The sequence below is a fragment of the Salvelinus alpinus genome, chromosome 31, assembly GCF_045679555.1.
Source record: "Salvelinus alpinus chromosome 31, SLU_Salpinus.1, whole genome shotgun sequence".
NCBI lineage: Eukaryota > Metazoa > Chordata > Actinopteri > Salmoniformes > Salmonidae > Salvelinus > Salvelinus alpinus.
The window spans coordinates 36,449,723-36,466,888 of record NC_092116.1 but is presented as its reverse complement, the minus strand read 5'-3'; the positions used below and the strand labels follow the sequence as shown (position 1 = coordinate 36,466,888).

The window sequence follows — 17,166 nt, the reverse complement described above, 5'->3', positions numbered from 1 at the left end:
AACCTGCTCTGGGTGTTCTGTAATGGAAGGAAACCTGCTCTGGGTGTATCCTGTATATGGAAGGAAACCTGCTCTGGGTGTTCTGTAATGGAAGGAAACCTGCTCTGGGTGATCTGTAACGGAAGGAAACCTGCTCTGGGTGTTCTGTAACGGAAGGAAACCTGCTCTGGGTGTTCTGTAATGGAAGGAAACCTGCTCTGGGTGTTCTGTAATGGAAGGAAACCTGCTCTGGGTGTTCTGTAATGGAAGGAAACCTGCTCTGGGTGTTCTGTAATGGAAGGAAACCTGCTCTGGGTGTTCTGTAATGGAAGGAAACCTGCTCTGGGTGTTCTGTAATGGAAGGAAACCTGCTCTGGGTGTTCTGTAATGGAAGGAAACCTGCTCTGGGTGTTCTGTAATGGAAGGAAACCTGCTCTGGGTGATCTGTAATGGAAGGAAACCTGCTCTGGGTGTTCTGTAACGGAAGGAAACCTGCTCTGGGTGTTCTGTAATGGAAGGAAACCTGCTCTGGGTGTTCTGTAATGGAAGGAAACCTGCTCTGGGTGTTCTGTAACGGAAGGAAACCTGCTCTGGGTGATCTGTAACGGAAGGAAAGAGAAGGTGAATGAACCAACATAATCACTGACTTGTTTCTTTTCTTTTCTTTCAGCCAAGGACCTCTCTCCTCTATCAGGGCCGCCATTAAGAGGAGTGAGTCCAAATCCCTCGTTTTTATTTACAGAACAAGTGATGACTGGGCAGTTCTCTGATGTTTCTCTCTGTAAATGTATAGCAAAGTCATCTCCCCTGTTGTTACCAACAGTCTGTTGTTACCTGTATATAGGACCTGTTGTTACCTGTATATAGGACCTGTTAGTAACAGTCTGTTGTTACCTGTATATAGGACCTGTTGTTACCTGTATATAGGACCTGTTGTTACCTGTATATAGGACCTGTTGTTACCTGTATTTAGGACCTGTTGTTACCTGTATATAGGACCTGTTGTTACCTGTATATAGGACCTGTTGTTACCTGTATATAGGACCTGTTGTTACCTGTATATAGGACCTGTTGTTACCTGTATATGGGACCTGTTGTTACCTGTATATAGGACCTGTTGTTACCTGTATATAGGACCTGTTGTTAGCACCATAGTGAAGTCCTCTCCAATAATGTTAGTGTGTTTCTTTCAGCGACGACTAGATCCACCTCCCTGAGCGAGAGTACTCCCAGAGACCGGAGGTCAGTACAGCTCTGTTTTACAGAGTCAAGAAAACACACATCCTACAGTATCTATATTGGTGTATTTCTATCTATCTGTTGATACAGGTAACTGCCAAAATGAGAGGGGAAAAAAACACGTATAAATAAATGAGGGATACAAAGTATATTGAAAGTATTTGTTTCCACACAGGTGTGTTCTCCTGAGTTAATTAAGTAATGGACATCCCATCATGCTTAGGGTCATGTATAAAAACCTCCCAGTTGTCCATTGTTTTTGGATACCATGGATAGAAGAAGAGATCTCAGTGACATTGAAAGAGAAGTCTGAAAGGACAATAGTGGGTTTAAATGTGTGTGTGTCTGTCACCAAATCTCAACCAAATTGAACACTTACGGAAGATTCTGGAGCGTTGCCTGAGATGGCGTTTTCCACCACCATAAAAAAAAAGGGGGAATTTATCTTGGAAGAATGGTGTCGTATCCCTCCAATAGAGTTCCAGACAGAATCGATGCCAAGGCACATTGAAGCTGTCCTGGTCGGCTCATGGTGGCCCAATGCCCTATTAAAGGGTAGGGTTAAAGGGTAGGGTTAAAGGGTAGGGTTAGAGGGAAGGGTTAGAGGGAAGGGCTAGAGGGAAGGGTTAAAGGGAAGGGTTAGAGGGAAGGGTTAGAGGGAAGGGTTAGAGGGAAGGGTTAGAGGGAAGGGCTAGAGGGAAGGGTTAAAGGGAAGGGTTAAAGGGAAGGGTTAGAGGGAAGGGTTAGAGGGAAGGGTTAGAGGGAAGGGTTAGAAGGGAAGGGTTAAAGGGTAGGGTTAGAGGGTAGGGTTAAAGGGTAGGGTTAGAGGGTAGGGTTAAAGGGAAGGGTTAAAGGGTAGGGTTAGAGGGTAGGGTTAAAGGGAAGGGTTAGAGGGAAGGGTTAAAGGGTAGGGTTAGAGGGTAGGGTTAAAGGGTAGGGTTAGAGGGTAGGGTTAAAGGGTAGGGTTAGAGGGTAGGGTTAAAGGGAAGGGTTAGAGGGAAGGGTTAAAGGGTAGGGTTAAAGGGTAGGGTTAGAGGGTAGGGTTAAAGGGAAGGGTTAGAGGGTAGGGTTAAAGGGTAGGGTTAAAGGGTAGGGTTAGAGGGTAGGGTTAAAGGGAAGGGTTAGAGGGAAGGGTTAAAGGGTAGGGTTAGAGGGTAGGGTTAAAGGGAAGGGTTAAAGGGTAGGGTTAAAGGGAAGGGTTAGAGGGTAGGGTTAAAGGGTAGTGTTAAAGGGTAGGGTTAAAGGGTAGGGTTAAAGGGAAGGGTTAAAGGGAAGGGTTAGAGGGTAGAGTTAAAGGGTAGGGTTAAAGGGTAGGGTTAAAGGGTAGGGTTAGAGGGTAGGGTTAAAGGGTAGGGTTAAAGGGTAGGGTTAGAGGGTAGGGTTAAAGGGTAGGGTTAAAGGGTAGGGTTAGAGGGTAGGGTTAAAGGGTAGGGTTAGAGGGTAGGGTTAGAGGGAAGGGTTAAAGGGTAGGGTTAAAGGGTAGGGTTAAAGGGTAGGGTTAGAGGGAAGGGTTAGAGGGTAGGGTTAAAGGGTAGGGTTAGAGGGAAGGGTTAGAGGGAAGGGTTAAAGGGTAGGGTTAGAGGGAAGGGTTAGAGGGTAGGGTTAGAGGGAAGGGTTAGAGGGAAGGGTTAGAGGGTAGGGTTAAAGGGTAGGGTTAGAGGGAAGGGTTAGAGGGTAGGGTTAAAGGGTAGGGTTAAAGGGTAGTGTTAAAGGGTAGTGTTAGAGGGTAGGGTTAGAGGGTAGGGTTAAAGGGTAGGGTTAAAGGGTAGGGTTAAAGGGTAGTGTTAAAGGGTAGTGTTAGAGGGTAGTGTTAAACGGTAGTGTTAAACGGTAGTGTTAGAGGGTAGTGTTAAAGGGTAGTGTTAAAGGGTAGTGTTAAAGGGTAGTGTTAAAGGGTAGAGTTAGAGGGTAGGGTTAAAGGGTAGGGTTAGAGGGTAGGGTTAAAGGGTAGGGTTAGAGGGTAGGGTTAGAGGGAAGGGTTAGAGGGTAGGGTTAGAGGGTAGGGTTAGAGGGTAGGGTTAAAGGGTAGGGTTAAAGGGAAGGGTTAGAGGGAAGGGTTAGAGGGAAGGGTTAAAGGGAAGGGTTAAAGGGTAGGGTTAGAGGGTAGAGTTAGAGGGTAGGGTTAAAGGGTAGGTAACATAAAGGGAACCACATGTAACATATGGTTTTGCATTAGTATACGCATCAAATGTCCCAATGCAAAGTTACACCTCACCTCACAGAATGTCGAAGTCATGTGGGGAAATGTTTTTTCCCCCGGGCTGTGATGTAATATGGAGGACCCGGCAGGTCAGCCTATTCACTATAAATGTAAACACCAACAGAAAACACTTAAAATTTAAAACTTCTAAATTAAACCAAAAGTGTTTGCACTCATGACTACTGGTTTCAATTGCATTTCCTGCCAAACCTACAGTTAGGTAGATAGATTCCAGATGTCAGCCAGTACTAAGCCAAGGTGGAAAAAGTTACAAAACTCCCGTAGCCTACTTCAGAAGAAAATGCAGAGAAGTTCCCCCCTCACCCCCCCCCCAAAAAAAAAACACAGATGAGGAACTACACAATTAGAACAAGAAGGCATTGTGGGTCGTTTTAAAAAGATATCCAGAAATAAGTTAAATAAATATGTTAATAACCCCAAAACATAACTATGTTTGTAGTTATAGGTAACCAGATGGTGACTAAGTCTTTAACCACACTGTGTTTTCTACTAGGGGTTGGAACTGGTTCAGGGAACAAAACCGGAACTAAATTATTAGAGGAACAGAATCGGAACCAGAAACTAAAGTGATCTATACTCTTCCGTAACAGAACCGCTATTTAAAAATCATGGGAACCGGTTAATAACTCTTTTTTTCAATTCACCTTTATTTAACCAGGTAGGCTAGTTGAGGACAAGTTCTCATTTACAACTGCGACCTGGCCAAGATAAAGCAAAGCAGTGCGACAAAAACAACAACACAGAGTTACACGTGGAATAAACAAACCTACAGTCAATAATACAATAGAACAAAAGAAAACCAAAAAAAAGTCTATATACAGTGAGTGCAAATGAGGTAAGATAAGGGAGTTAAGGCAATAAAAAGGCCATGGTGGCGAAAAAAACTCATTTTATTTTCAGTCCCACAAAAATCGCAACAACGTGCCTATGCAAAGCTCTCACTCTGTCAGTCAGAAACGTGTTCCAGCGTCTGTCTGCCAGCTGGAAATCCTTGCCTGTGTGTACGTGTGTAGGCTACCCTGCCTCTTCCCCTCTGAATCTGAGTCTACTGTAGCCCCTCCCCCTCTGAAGCCTAGTCTACTGTAGCCCCTTCCCCTCTGAAGCATAGTCTACTGTAGCCCCTCCCCCTCTGAAGCTGAGTCTACTGTAGCCCCTCCCCCTCTGAAGCCTAGTCTACTGTAGCCCCTCCCCCTCTGAAGCCTAGTCTACTGTAGACCCTCCCCCTCTGAAGCCTAGTCTACTGTAGCCCCTCCCCCTCTGAAGCCTAGTCTATTGTAGCCCCTCCCCCTCTGAAGCCTAGTCTACTGTAGCCCCTCCCCCTCTGAAGCCTAGTCTACTGTAGACCCTCCCCCTCTGAAGCCTAGTCTACTGTAGCCCCTCCCCCTCTGAAGCCTAGTCTACTGTAGACCCTCCCCCTCTGAAGCCTAGTCTACTGTAGCCCCTCCCCCTCTGAAGCCTAGTCTACTGTAGCCCCTCCCCATCTGAAGCAGAGTCTACTGTAGCCCCTCCCCCTCTGAAGCCTAGTCTACTGTAGCCCCTCCCCCTCTGAAGCCTAGTCTACTGTAGACCCTCCCCCTCTGAAGCCTAGTCTACTGTAGCCCCTCCCCCTCTGAAGCGTAGTCTACTGTAGCCCCTCCCCCTCTGAAGCCTAGTCTACTGTAGCCCCTCCCCCGTCTGAAGCTGAGTCTACTGTAGCCCCTCCCCCTCTGAAGCCTAGTCTACTGTAGCCCCTCCCCCTCTGAGGCCTAGTCTACTGTAGCCCCTCCCCCTCTGTAGCATAGTCTACTGTAGCCCCTCCCCCTCTGAAGCCTAGTCTACTGTAGACCCTCCCCCTCTGAAGCCTAGTCTACTGTAGCCCCTCCCCCTCTGAAGCCTAGTCTACTGTAGCCCCTCCCCATCTGAAGCAGAGTCTACTGTAGCCCCTCCCCCTCTTAAGCCTAGTCTACTGTAGCTCCTCCCCCTCTGAAGCCTAGTCTACTGTAGCTCCTCCCCCTCTGAAGCCTAGTCTACTGTAGCTCCTCCCCCTCTGAAGCCTAGTCTACTGTAGCCCCTCCCCCGTCTGAAGCTGAGTCTACTGTAGCCCCTCCCCCGTCTGAAGCCTAGTCTACTGTAGCCCCTCCCCCTCTGAAGCCTAGTCTACTGTAGACCCTCCCCCTCTGAAGCCTAGTCTACTGTAGCTCCTCCCCCTCTGAAGCCTAGTCTACTGTAGCCCCTCCCCCTCTGAGGCCTAGTCTACTGTAGCCCCTCCCCCGCTGTAGCATAGTCTACTGTAGCCCCTCCCCCTCTGAAGCCTAGTCTACTGTAGACCCTCCCCCTCTGAAGCCTAGTCTACTGTAGCCCCTCCCCCTCTGAAGCCTAGTCTACTGTAGCCCCTCCCCATCTGAAGCAGAGTCTACTGTAGCTCCTCCCCCTCTGAAGCCTAGTCTACTGTAGCTCCTCCCCCTCTGAAGCCTAGTCTACTGTAGCCCCTCCCCCGTCTGAAGCTGAGTCTACTGTAGCCCCTCCCCCGTCTGAAGCCTAGTCTACTGTAGCCCCTCCCCCTCTGAAGCCTAGTCTACTGTAGCCCCTCCCCCTCTGAAGCCTAGTCTACTGTAGCCCCTCCCCCTCTGTAGCCTAGTCTACTGTAGCCCCTCCCCCTCTGAAGCCTAGTCTACTGTAGCCCCTCCCCCTCTGTAGCCTAGTCTACTGTAGCCCCTCCCCCTCTGTAGCATAGTCTACTGTAGCCCCTCCCCCGTCTGAAGCCTGAGTCTACTGTAGCCCCTCCCCCGTCTGAAGCCTAGTCTACTGTAGCCCCTCCCCCTCTGAAGCCTAGTCTACTGTAGACCCTCCCCCTCTGAAGCCTAGTCTACTGTAGCTCCTCCCCCTCTGAAGCCTAGTCTACTGTAGCCCCTCCCCCTCTGAGGCCTAGTCTACTGTAGCCCCTCCCCCGCTGTAGCATAGTCTACTGTAGCCCCTCCCCCTCTGAAGCCTAGTCTACTGTAGACCCTCCCCCTCTGAAGCCTAGTCTACTGTAGCCCCTCCCCCTCTGAAGCCTAGTCTACTGTAGCCCCTCCCCATCTGAAGCAGAGTCTACTGTAGCCCCTCCCCCTCTGAAGCCTAGTCTACTGTAGCCCCTCCCCATCTGAAGCAGAGTCTACTGTAGCTCCTCCCCCTCTGAAGCCTAGTCTACTGTAGCTCCTCCCCCTCTGAAGCCTAGTCTACTGTAGCCCCTCCCCCGTCTGAAGCTGAGTCTACTGTAGCCCCTCCCCCGTCTGAAGCCTAGTCTACTGTAGCCCCTCCCCCTCTGTAGCCTAGTCTACTGTAGCCCCTCCCCCTCTGAAGCCTAGTCTACTGTAGCCCCTCCCCCTCTGTAGCCTAGTCTACTGTAGCCCCTCCCCCGCTGTAGCATAGTCTACTGTAGCCCCTCCCCCTCTGAAGCCTAGTCTACTGTAGACCCTCCCCCTCTGAAGCCTAGTCTACTGTAGCCCCTCCCCCTCTGAAGCCTAGTCTACTGTAGCCCCTCCCCATCTGAAGCAGAGTCTACTGTAGCCCCTCCCCCTCTGAAGCCTAGTCTACTGTAGCCCCTCCCCATCTGAAGCAGAGTCTACTGTAGCTCCTCCCCCTCTGAAGCCTAGTCTACTGTAGCTCCTCCCCCTCTGAAGCCTAGTCTACTGTAGCCCCTCCCCCGTCTGAAGCTGAGTCTACTGTAGCCCCTCCCCCGTCTGAAGCCTAGTCTACTGTAGCCCCTCCCCCTCTGAAGCCTAGTCTACTGTAGCCCCTCCCCCTCTGTATCCTAGTCTACTGTAGCCCCTCCCCCTCTGAAGCCTAGTCTACTGTAGCCCCTCCCCCTCTGTAGCCTAGTCTACTGTAGCCCCTCCCCCTCTGTAGCATAGTCTACTGTAGACCCTCCCCCTCTGAAGCATTTACATTTACATTTAAGTCATTTAGCAGACGCTCTTATCCAGAGCGACTTACAAGTTGGCCTAGTCTACTGTAGCCCCTCCCCCTCTGAAGCCTAGTCTACTGTAGCCCCTCCCCCTCTGTAGCCTAGTCTACTGTAGCCCCTCCCCCTCTGAAGCCTAGTCTACTGTAGCCCCTCCCCCTCTGTAGCATAGTCTACTGTAGCCCCTCCCCCTCTGAAGCCTAGTCTACTGTAGACCCTCCCCCTCTGAAGCCTAGTCTACTGTAGCCCCTCCCCCTCTGAAGCCTAGTCTACTGTAGCCCCTCCCCATCTGAAGCAGAGTCTACTGTAGCCCCTCCCCCTCTTAAGCCTAGTCTACTGTAGCTCCTCCCCCTCTGAAGCCTAGTCTACTGTAGCTCCTCCCCCTCTGAAGCCTAGTATACTGTAGCCCCTCCCCCTCTTAAGCCTAGTCTACTGTAGCTCCTCCCCCTCTGAAGCCTAGTCTACTGTAGCTCCTCCCCCTCTGAAGCCTAGTCTACTGTAGCCCCTCCCCCGTCTGAAGCTGAGTCTACTGTAGCCCCTCCCCCGTCTGAAGCCTAGTCTACTGTAGCCCCTCCCCCTCTGAAGCCTAGTCTACTGTAGCCCCTCCCCCTCTGTAGCATAGTCTACTGTAGACCCTCCCCCTCTGAAGCCTAGTCTACTGTAGCCCCTCCCCCTCTGTAGCCTCGTCTACTGTAGCCCCTCCCCCTCTGTAGCATAGTCTACTGTAGACCCTCCCCCTCTGAAGCCTAGTCTACTGTAGACCCTCCCCCTCTGAAGCCTAGTCTACTGTAGCCCCTCCCCCTCTGTAGCCTAGTCTATTGTAGCCCCTCCCCCTCTGTAGCATAGTCTACTGTAGCCCCTCCCCCTCTGAAGCCTAGTCTACTGTAGACCCTCCCCCTCTGAAGCCTAGTCTACTGTAGCCCCTCCCCCTCTGAAGCCTAGTCTACTGTAGCCCCTCCCCATCTGAAGCAGAGTCTACTGTAGCCCCTCCCCCTCTTAAGCCTAGTCTACTGTAGCTCCTCCCCCTCCGAAGCCTAGTCTACTGTAGCTCCTCCCCCTCTGAAGCCTAGTCTACTGTAGCTCCTCCCCCTCTGAAGCCTAGTCTACTGTAGCTCCTCCCCCTCTGAAGCCTAGTCTACTGTAGCCCCTCCCCCGTCTGAAGCTGAGTCTACTGTAGCCCCTCCCCCATCTGAAGCCTAGTCTACTGTAGCCCCTCCCCCTCTGAAGCCTAGTCTACTGTAGCCCTTCCCCCTCTGAAGCCTAGTCTACTGTAGCCCCTCCCCCTCTGAAGCCTAGTCTACTGTAGCCCCTCCCCCTCTGAAGCCTAGTCTACTGTAGCCCCTCCCGTCTGTCCAGCACTGGTCTGTCCATAGTGACTGGCTGTCCAGCACTGGTCTGTCCCTAGTGACTGGCTGTCCTACACTGGTCTGTCCCTAGTGACTGGCTGTCCTACACTGGTCTGTCCCTAGTGACTGACTGTCCAACACTGGTCTGTCCATAGTGACTGGCTGTCCTACACTGGTCTGTCCCTAGTGACTGGCTGTCCTACACTGGTCTGTCCCTAGTGACTGGCTGTCCTACACTGGTCTGTCCCTAGTGACTGGCTGTCCAACACTGGTCTGTCCCTAGTGACTGGCTGTCCTACACTGGTCTGTCCCTAGTGACTGGCTGTCCTACACTGGTCTGTCCCTAGTGACTGACTGTCCAACACTGGTCTGTCCATAGTGACTGGCTGTCCTACACTGGTCTGTCCCTAGTGACTGGCTGTCCTACACTGGTCTGTCCATAGTGACAGGCTGTCCTACACTGGTCTGTCCCTAGTGACTGGCTGTCCTACACTGGTCTGTCCCTAGTGACTGGCTGTCCTACACTGGTCTGTCCCTAGTGACTGGCTGTCCTACACTGGTCTGTCCCTAGTGACTGGCTGTCCTACACTGGTCTGTCCATAGTGACAGGCTGTCCTACACTGGTCTGTCCCTAGTGACTGACTGTCCAACACTGGTCTGTCCATAGTGACTGGCTGTCCTACACTGGTCTGTCCCTAGTGACTGGCTGTCCTACACTGGTCTGTCCATAGTGACAGGCTGTCCTACACTGGTCTGTCCCTAGTGACTGGCTGTCCTACACTGGTCTGTCCCTAGTGACTGGCTGTCCTACACTGGTCTGTCCCTAGTGACTGGCTGTCCTACACTGGTCTGTCCATAGTGACAGGCTGTCCTACACTGGTCTGTCCCTAGTGACTGACTGTCCAACACTGGTCTGTCCATAGTGACTGGCTGTCCTACACTGGTCTGTCCCTAGTGACTGGCTGTCCTACACTGGTCTGTCCATAGTGACAGGCTGTCCTACACTGGTCTGTCCCTAGTGACTGGCTGTCCTACACTGGTCTGTCCCTAGTGACTGGCTGTCCTACACTGGTCTGTCCCTAGTGACTGGCTGTCCTACACTGGTCTGTCCCTAGTGACTGGCTGTCCTACACTGGTCTGTCCATAGTGACAGGCTGTCCTACACTGGTCTGTCCCTAGTGACTGGCTGTCCTACACTGGTCTGTCCCTAGTGACTGGCTGTCCTACACTGTCATTGTGATGCTTAATGACTTTCCTATACAGAAAAAAAACAGATTTCAGAGATTTCAAAAGGGACAGAAAGTAACTATGAATAAACCGGTACTTTTTTGGGTTCAGAACTTGTACAGAACTTTATTTTGCTGGTTGGAACAGTGGAACGGAACCCCAAAGGTTCTGTTCAGGAATATAATAATTTGGGTGCCAACCCCTGCTTCCTACCCGTTAAGACACTATGTAAGTGTTTCCTTTATTTTTGGCAGTTACATGTATATATCTTTATTTTCCATTTCTCTATCAGGTTGATATCCTCTCTATGTTGTCCTAGCTCTATGATGATATCCTCTCTATGTTGTCCTAGCTCTATGATGATATCATTTACATTTACGTCATTTAGCAGACGCTCTTATCCAGAGCGACTTACAAATATCCTCTCTATGTTGTCCTAGCTCTATGATGATATCCTCTCTATGTTGTCCTAGCTTTATGATGATATCCTCTCTATGTGTTGTGTCTCTACGCCAGGCGTCCAGAGATCACCATCCTTTCAGCAGAGCCACTGGTGTCTAATACCTGGTTCCCCGGGGCTTCTGGGGGATTCCCTCCTCCTCCTCCTCCCGCCGCTCAGATCTGGGGCAGTAGTATACCTCCTACTATACAGGTAACTAACCCTGAATGTTGGTTTTCCGTCAATTTGTGGTCGAGGGGAATTTCATATTATTATTACGTGATTACCGACAGGGACTATTATAATCACATCACATTATGATGTGGGACAAAAGTATCTTCATTTTTTATTTGAATTTGAATTTAACTTTTTGTGGGGGGGGGGGGGGGGATTGGCCAATAGGGAGCAAAACCATCGTATATCACGGTGTTTTATGATAATCACGACAGACAAAGGTTGACATCGCCCAACCCTAGTAAAAACGTGTCATGGTTTTCAACTCTTCTGTAAATATGTTCCCTGTGTTTATCCCTGACACACGTTGGGGTCGAATCGGATGACTTGCAGTAATCTGTGTTCTTTCGGATGTGAGTCATGAATAGTTCTGTTTTCCTCTCTCGCTCTTCCCTCCCCCAGCCTCCCCCCTCCTACGATGAGGTGATTAGAGAGAAGAGACAGGAACAGGATCAAGTGTTGCCTCTCTCCTCGTCTTCCGTCTCCACGACTACCATCGCCACGCAGACGGACACCGGACCAGAATCCTCAGTTCCAACCCACAGTCACGCCCCAGTCCAGAGAGGCTCAGTGGGTAAGAGAGGGGGAGGAGTGGGCGGGGAGGTTGACAGCACCATAGTCTATCAATCAGTTCTTAGAATTCTATTTTGGTCTGTGGAGATCTGGATTAGTTTAATGTTGAGAGGCTGTTTTGGGGTCCAAAATCTGACATTAAGTCAAATTCATCCTATTTGTACTGGTGCGTGTTGCTTTAATGCGTGAATTGGTGTTTGTTTGTAGCCACCAGAGCTCCAAAGCCTCCCAGACCTTCTTTTCCTTTTATATCCAAACCTGATGACACGCCGTCGCACGTTGATGACACGACGGGAGCTGCTACTGCTACTGTCGACCCTGTCCTCTTCCTAGAAGACAGTCCGGCACTACACACACACACTCCGACCAGCACACACACCGAGAACACCAGACCAGCAGCGTTTCACAGTGATCTCTTGACCTCTGATTCTTTCTCAGCTCTGACCTTTGCCTCTGGCAGCCAGACCGACCAATGGGTGCAGTCCTCCTCGGTCCCACCCCCTCATTCCACTGTTGCCTTGACAACTCCCTCCTCCCCTCCTCCGCTTCATACCCGGCCCAGGCCACACCCTCGCACTAAGAATAGCCTTCGACCAATCAGGCGAGAGGTCAAGGTTCAGACCCTGGTGAGGCTGGGACAGACAGAAAGTGAGGTCACAGAGAACCAGGAAGTGAGTTATCAGGAGGGGAAGTACTTTCAGGAGCTCCTAGACGCCTTCAGCTCTGACGATTGGGGCTTCCCTGATCACCATAGCAACGAAAACAGAGAGAGCGAATCGGGAGAAGAAGAAGAAGAAGAGGAGGAAGATATGAGTACTCTGAGAGCCAGGATACAAGCCTTCGAGCAGCAGCAACAGGCAGAGGACCACGGTAGCCATGGAGACAACGGCACGTTGCTAGGGCGGGGGAGACCTGAACCCCGTCACCGAGTCCAGGTCCCGTCCAAACCGGCCCCTCCCATCGCCCCTAAACCCTCCCTCGCCACCAAGACATCCTGCAAAGGAGTCTGGCAAGGCGGAGGCTCGGTGGCGATCGCCGTGAACTTGACTGTTGATACAACCACCGCACAGCCCAAACCCAGTGACCCCTCTCCCAAACCCAGTGACCCCTCTCCCAAACCCAGTGACCCCTCTCCCAAGCCCAGTGACCCCTCTCCCAAGCCCAGTGACCCCTCTCCCAAGCCCAGTGACCCCTCTCCCTCTCCCAAACCCAGTGACCCCTCTCCCAAGCCTTTTAAGGCCACCTCAAGTACCCCTGTCCTTGCTCCTGTCCCTGCCCTTAACCCTATTGTCCCAATCCCTGCACCCCGACCCATGCTCCCTAGAAAGCCCCCCTCTGAACCCCAAAGACCAGACCGCCAGGCTGGGCAGACAGAGGGGACCCCGCCAATCCCCTGTCCTCCTCCCAGACCTCCAGTAGCACCCAGGACCAGACCCTCCGGAGACCTCCACAGCACCAACACTAGACCCTCCGGAGACCTCCACAGCACCAACACCAGACCCTCCGGAGACCTCCACAGCACCAACACCAGACCCTCCGGAGACCTCCACAGCACCAACACTAGACCAAGTGTTGCTCAGAAGCCCACTGCCATGACGGCACCCGGTCGAGCGAGTGGTAAGTGTGTGTAAAGCAGCACTAAGCTACCTATGATGTGTTTTGAGAAGTGTGATAGACTGATAACTGAGAAGTGTGATAGCCTGCTAACTGAGAAGTGTGATAGCCTGATAACTGAGAAGTGTGATAGCCTGCTAACTGAGAAGTGTGATAGCCTGCCTACTGAGAAGTGCGATAGCCTGCCTACTGAGAAGTGCGATAGCCCGATAACTGAGAAGTGTGATAGCCTGATAGCATGCATGCTAACTGAGAAGTGTGATAGCAGGCATGCTAACTGAGAAGTGTGATAGCGTGCATGCTAACTGAGAAGTGTGATAGCCTGCCTACTGAGAAGTGTGATAGCATGCATGCTAACTGAGAAGTGTGATAGCCTGCTAACTGAGAAGTGTGATATCATGCATGCTAACTGAGAAGTGCGATAGCCTGCTAACTGAGAAGTGTGATAGCCTGCCTACTGAGAAGTGTGATAGCATGCATGCTAACTGAGAAGTGCGATAGCCTGCTAACTGAGAAGTGTGATAGCCTGCTAACTGAGAAGTGTGATAGCCTGCTAACTGAGAAGTGTGATAGCCTGCCTACTGAGAAGTGTGATAGCCTGCCTACTGAGAAGTGTGACAGCCTGCTAACTGAGAAGTGTGACAGCCTGCCTACTGAGAAGCGTGATAGCCTGCTAACTGAGAAGTGTGATAGCCTGCTAACTGAGAAGTGTGATAGCCTGCCTACTGAGAAGTGTGATAGCCTGCCTACTGAGAAGTGTGATAGCCTGCTAACTGAGAAGTGTGATAGCCTGATAACTGAGAAGTGTGATAGCCTGATAACTGAGAAATGTGATAGCATGCATGCTAACTGAGAAGTGTGATAGCATGCATGCTAACTGAGAAGTGTGATAGCATGCATGCTAACTGAGAAGTGTGATAGCCTGCCTACTGAGAAGTGTGATAGCCTGCCTACTGAGAAGTGTGATAGCCTGCCTACTGAGAAGTGTGATAGCCTGCCTACTGAGAAGTGTGATAGCCTGCCTACTGAGAAGTGCGATAGCCTGCTAACTGAGAAGTGTGATAGCCTGCCTATTGATAGGTGTGATAGCCTGCCTACTGAGAAGTGCGATAGCCTGATAACTGAGAAGTGCGATAGTCTGATAACTGAGAAGTGCGGTAGTCTGCCTACTGAGAAGTGCGATAGCCTGCCTACTGAGAAGTGCGATAGTCTGATAACTGAGAAGTGCGGTAGCCTGCCTACTGAGAAGTGCGATAGCCTGCCTACTGAGAAGTGCGATAGTCTGATAACTGAGAAGTGCGGTAGTCTGCCTACTGAGAAGTGCGATAGCCTGCCTACTGAGAAGTGCGATAGTCTGATAACTGAGAAGTGCGGTAGCCTGCCTACTGAGAAGTGCGATAGCCTGCTAACTGAGAAGTGTGATAGCCTGCCTACTGAGAAGTGTGATAGCCTGCCTACTGAGAAGTGTGATAGCCTGCTAACTGAGAAGTGTGATAGCCTGATAACTGAGAAGTGTGATAGCCTGATAACTGAGAAGTGTGATAGCATGCATGCTAACTGAGAAGTGTGATAGCCTGATAACTGAGAAGTGTGATAGCATGCATGCTAACTGAGAAGTGTGATAGCATGCATGCTAACTGAGAAGTGTGATAGCATGCATGCTAACTGAGAAGTGTGATAGCATGCATGCTAACTGAGAAGTGTGATAGCATGCATGCTAACTGAGAAGTGTGATAGCCTGCCTACTGAGAAGTGTGATAGCCTGCCTACTGAGAAGTGTGATAGCCTGCCTACTGAGAAGTGCGATAGCCTGCTAACTGAGAAGTGTGATAGCCTGCCTATTGATAGGTGTCATAGCCTGCCTACTGAGAAGTGCGATAGCCTGATAACTGAGAAGTGCGGTAGCCTGCCTACTGAGAAGTGCGATAGTCTGATAACTGAGAAGTGCGATAGCCTGCCTACTGAGAAGTGCGATAGCCTGCCTAACTGAGAAGTGCGGTAGTCTGCCTAACTGAGAAGTGCGGTAGCCTGCCTACTGAGAAGTGCGATAGTCTGATAACTGAGAAGTGCGATAGCCTGCCTACTGAGAAGTGCGATAGTCTGATAACTGAGAAGTGCGGTAGTCTGCCTACTGAGAAGTGCGATAGCCTGCCTACTGAGAAGTGCGATAGTCTGATAACTGAGAAGTGCGGTAGCCTGCCTACTGAGAAGTGCGATAGTCTGATAACTGAGAAGTGCGATAGCCTGCCTACTGAGAAGTGCGATAGCCTGCTAACTGAGAAGTGCGATAGCCTGATAACTGAGAAGTGTGATAGCCTGCCTACTGAGAAGTGTGATAGCCTGCCTACTGAGAAGTGCGATAGTCTGATAACTGAGAAGTGCGGTAGCCTGCCTACTGAGAAGTGCAATAGTCTGATAACTGAGAAGTGTGATAGCCTGCCTACTGAGAAGTGCAATAGTCTGATAACTGAGAAGTGCGATAGCCTGCCTACTGAGAAGTGCGATAGTCTGATAATTGAGAAGTGCGGTAGCCTGCCTACTGAGAAGTGCGATAATCTGATAACTGAGAAGTGCGGTAGCCTGCCTACTGAGAAGTGCAATAGTCTGATAACTGAGAAGTGCGGTAGCCTGCATACTGAGAAGTGCGATAGTCTGATAACTGAGAAGTGCGGTAGCCTGCCTACTGAGAAGTGTGATAGCCTGCCTACTGAGAAGTGTGATAGCCTGCTAACTGAGAAGCGTGATAGCATGCTAACTGAGAAGCGTGATAGCATGCTAACTGAGAAGCGTGATAGCATGCTAACTGAGAAGCGTGATAGCATGCTAACTGAGAAGTGTGATAGCCTGCTAACTGAGAAGCGTGATAGCATGCTAACTGAGAAGCGTGATAGCATGCTAACTGAGAAGCGTGATAGCATGCTAACTGAGAAGCGTGATAGCATGCTAACTGAGAAGCGTGATAGCATGCTAACTGAGAAGCGTGATAGCATGCTAACTGAGAAGTGTGATAGCCTGCCTACTGAGAAGTGTGATAGCCTGCTAACTGAGAAGCGTGATAGCATGCTAACTGAGAAGCGTGATAGCATGCTAACTGAGAAGCGTGATAGCATGCTAACTGAGAAGCGTGATAGCATGCTAACTGAGAAGTGTGATAGCCTGCTAACTGAGAAGCGTGATAGCATGCTAACTGAGAAGCGTGATAGCATGCTAACTGAGAAGCGTGATAGCATGCTAACTGAGAAGCGTGATAGCATGCTAACTGAGAAGTGTGATAGCATGCTAACTGAGAAGCGTGATAGCATGCTAACTGAGTTGTTTTCATCAAACATGGTGTTTCTTTTTTTTTATAGGATGTATGTGTCAGAAAACGTGCGAGAGTCATAATTTGTTACTCAACCCACCATGTGAAACCCAACAAAAAATGTCCTGATTGTGTGTGAACAGCCCCTGGTGTGGGTGTGTGTCAGTTTCAGTTTGAAAACCTCAGTTATGCCACAGGAGGTTGGTGGCACCCTAATTGGGGAGGATAGGCTCGGGGTAACGACTGGAGTGGAATGAGAGGAAATGGTATACAGTACAGAGCATTCAGAGAAGTGAAGAAGAAGAACTACATGTTGTTCTGCTACAGCCTGAATTTAAAATAGATTACACTGAGATTTTGTCACTGGCCTACACACACACACACACACACACACACACACACACACACACACACACACACACACACACACACACACACACACACACACACACACACACACTACCCCACATGTCAAAGTGGAATTGTTGTTTAGAAAATATTTACAAATTAATAAAAAATGAAAAGCTGAAATGTTTTTCAGTCAATAAGTATTCAACCCTTTTGTTATGGCAAGCTTATTTTTTTATTTAACCTTTATTTAACGAGACAAGTCTGTTAATAAGAACAAATTATTATTTACAATGACGGCCTACCGTCCGGCCAGACCCGGGCGGATGTTAAATAAGTTCAGGAGTAAAAATGTGCTTAACAAGTCACATAAGTTGCATGGACTCACTCTTTGTTCAATAATAATGTTTAACGTGATTTATGAATGACTACCTCATCTCTGTACCCCACACATACAATTATCTGTAAGGTCCCTCAGTAGAGCAGGGAATTTCAAACACAGATTCAACCACAAAGACCAGGGAGGTTTTCCAATGCCTCGCAGAGAAGGGCACCTACTGGTAGATAGCAGACATTGAATATCCCTTTGAGCGTGGTGACGTTATTAATTACACTTTGGATGGTGTATCAATACACCCAGTCACTACAAAGATACAGGTGTCCTTCCTAACTCAGTTGCCGGAGAGGAAGGAAACCACTCAGGGATTTCATCATGAGGCCAAA

The 17,166-nt window shown here is 50.0% G+C and overlaps 1 protein-coding gene across 1 annotated transcript in view; it reads left to right on the top strand.

The window, feature by feature from the left end:
• The window catches only part of LOC139561268 (SH3 domain-containing protein 19-like), a 59,137-nt gene that overhangs the window by 20,564 nt on the left and 21,407 nt on the right, over window positions 1–17,166 (top strand). The window contains exons 3-7 of the mRNA XM_071378251.1: window positions 650–690; window positions 1,173–1,221; window positions 10,451–10,586; window positions 11,010–11,181; window positions 11,388–12,797. Coding sequence (XP_071234352.1) covers window positions 650–690; window positions 1,173–1,221; window positions 10,451–10,586; window positions 11,010–11,181; window positions 11,388–12,797 — 1,808 coding nt within the window. The remainder of the gene's footprint in view (window positions 1–649; window positions 691–1,172; window positions 1,222–10,450; window positions 10,587–11,009; window positions 11,182–11,387; window positions 12,798–17,166) is intronic.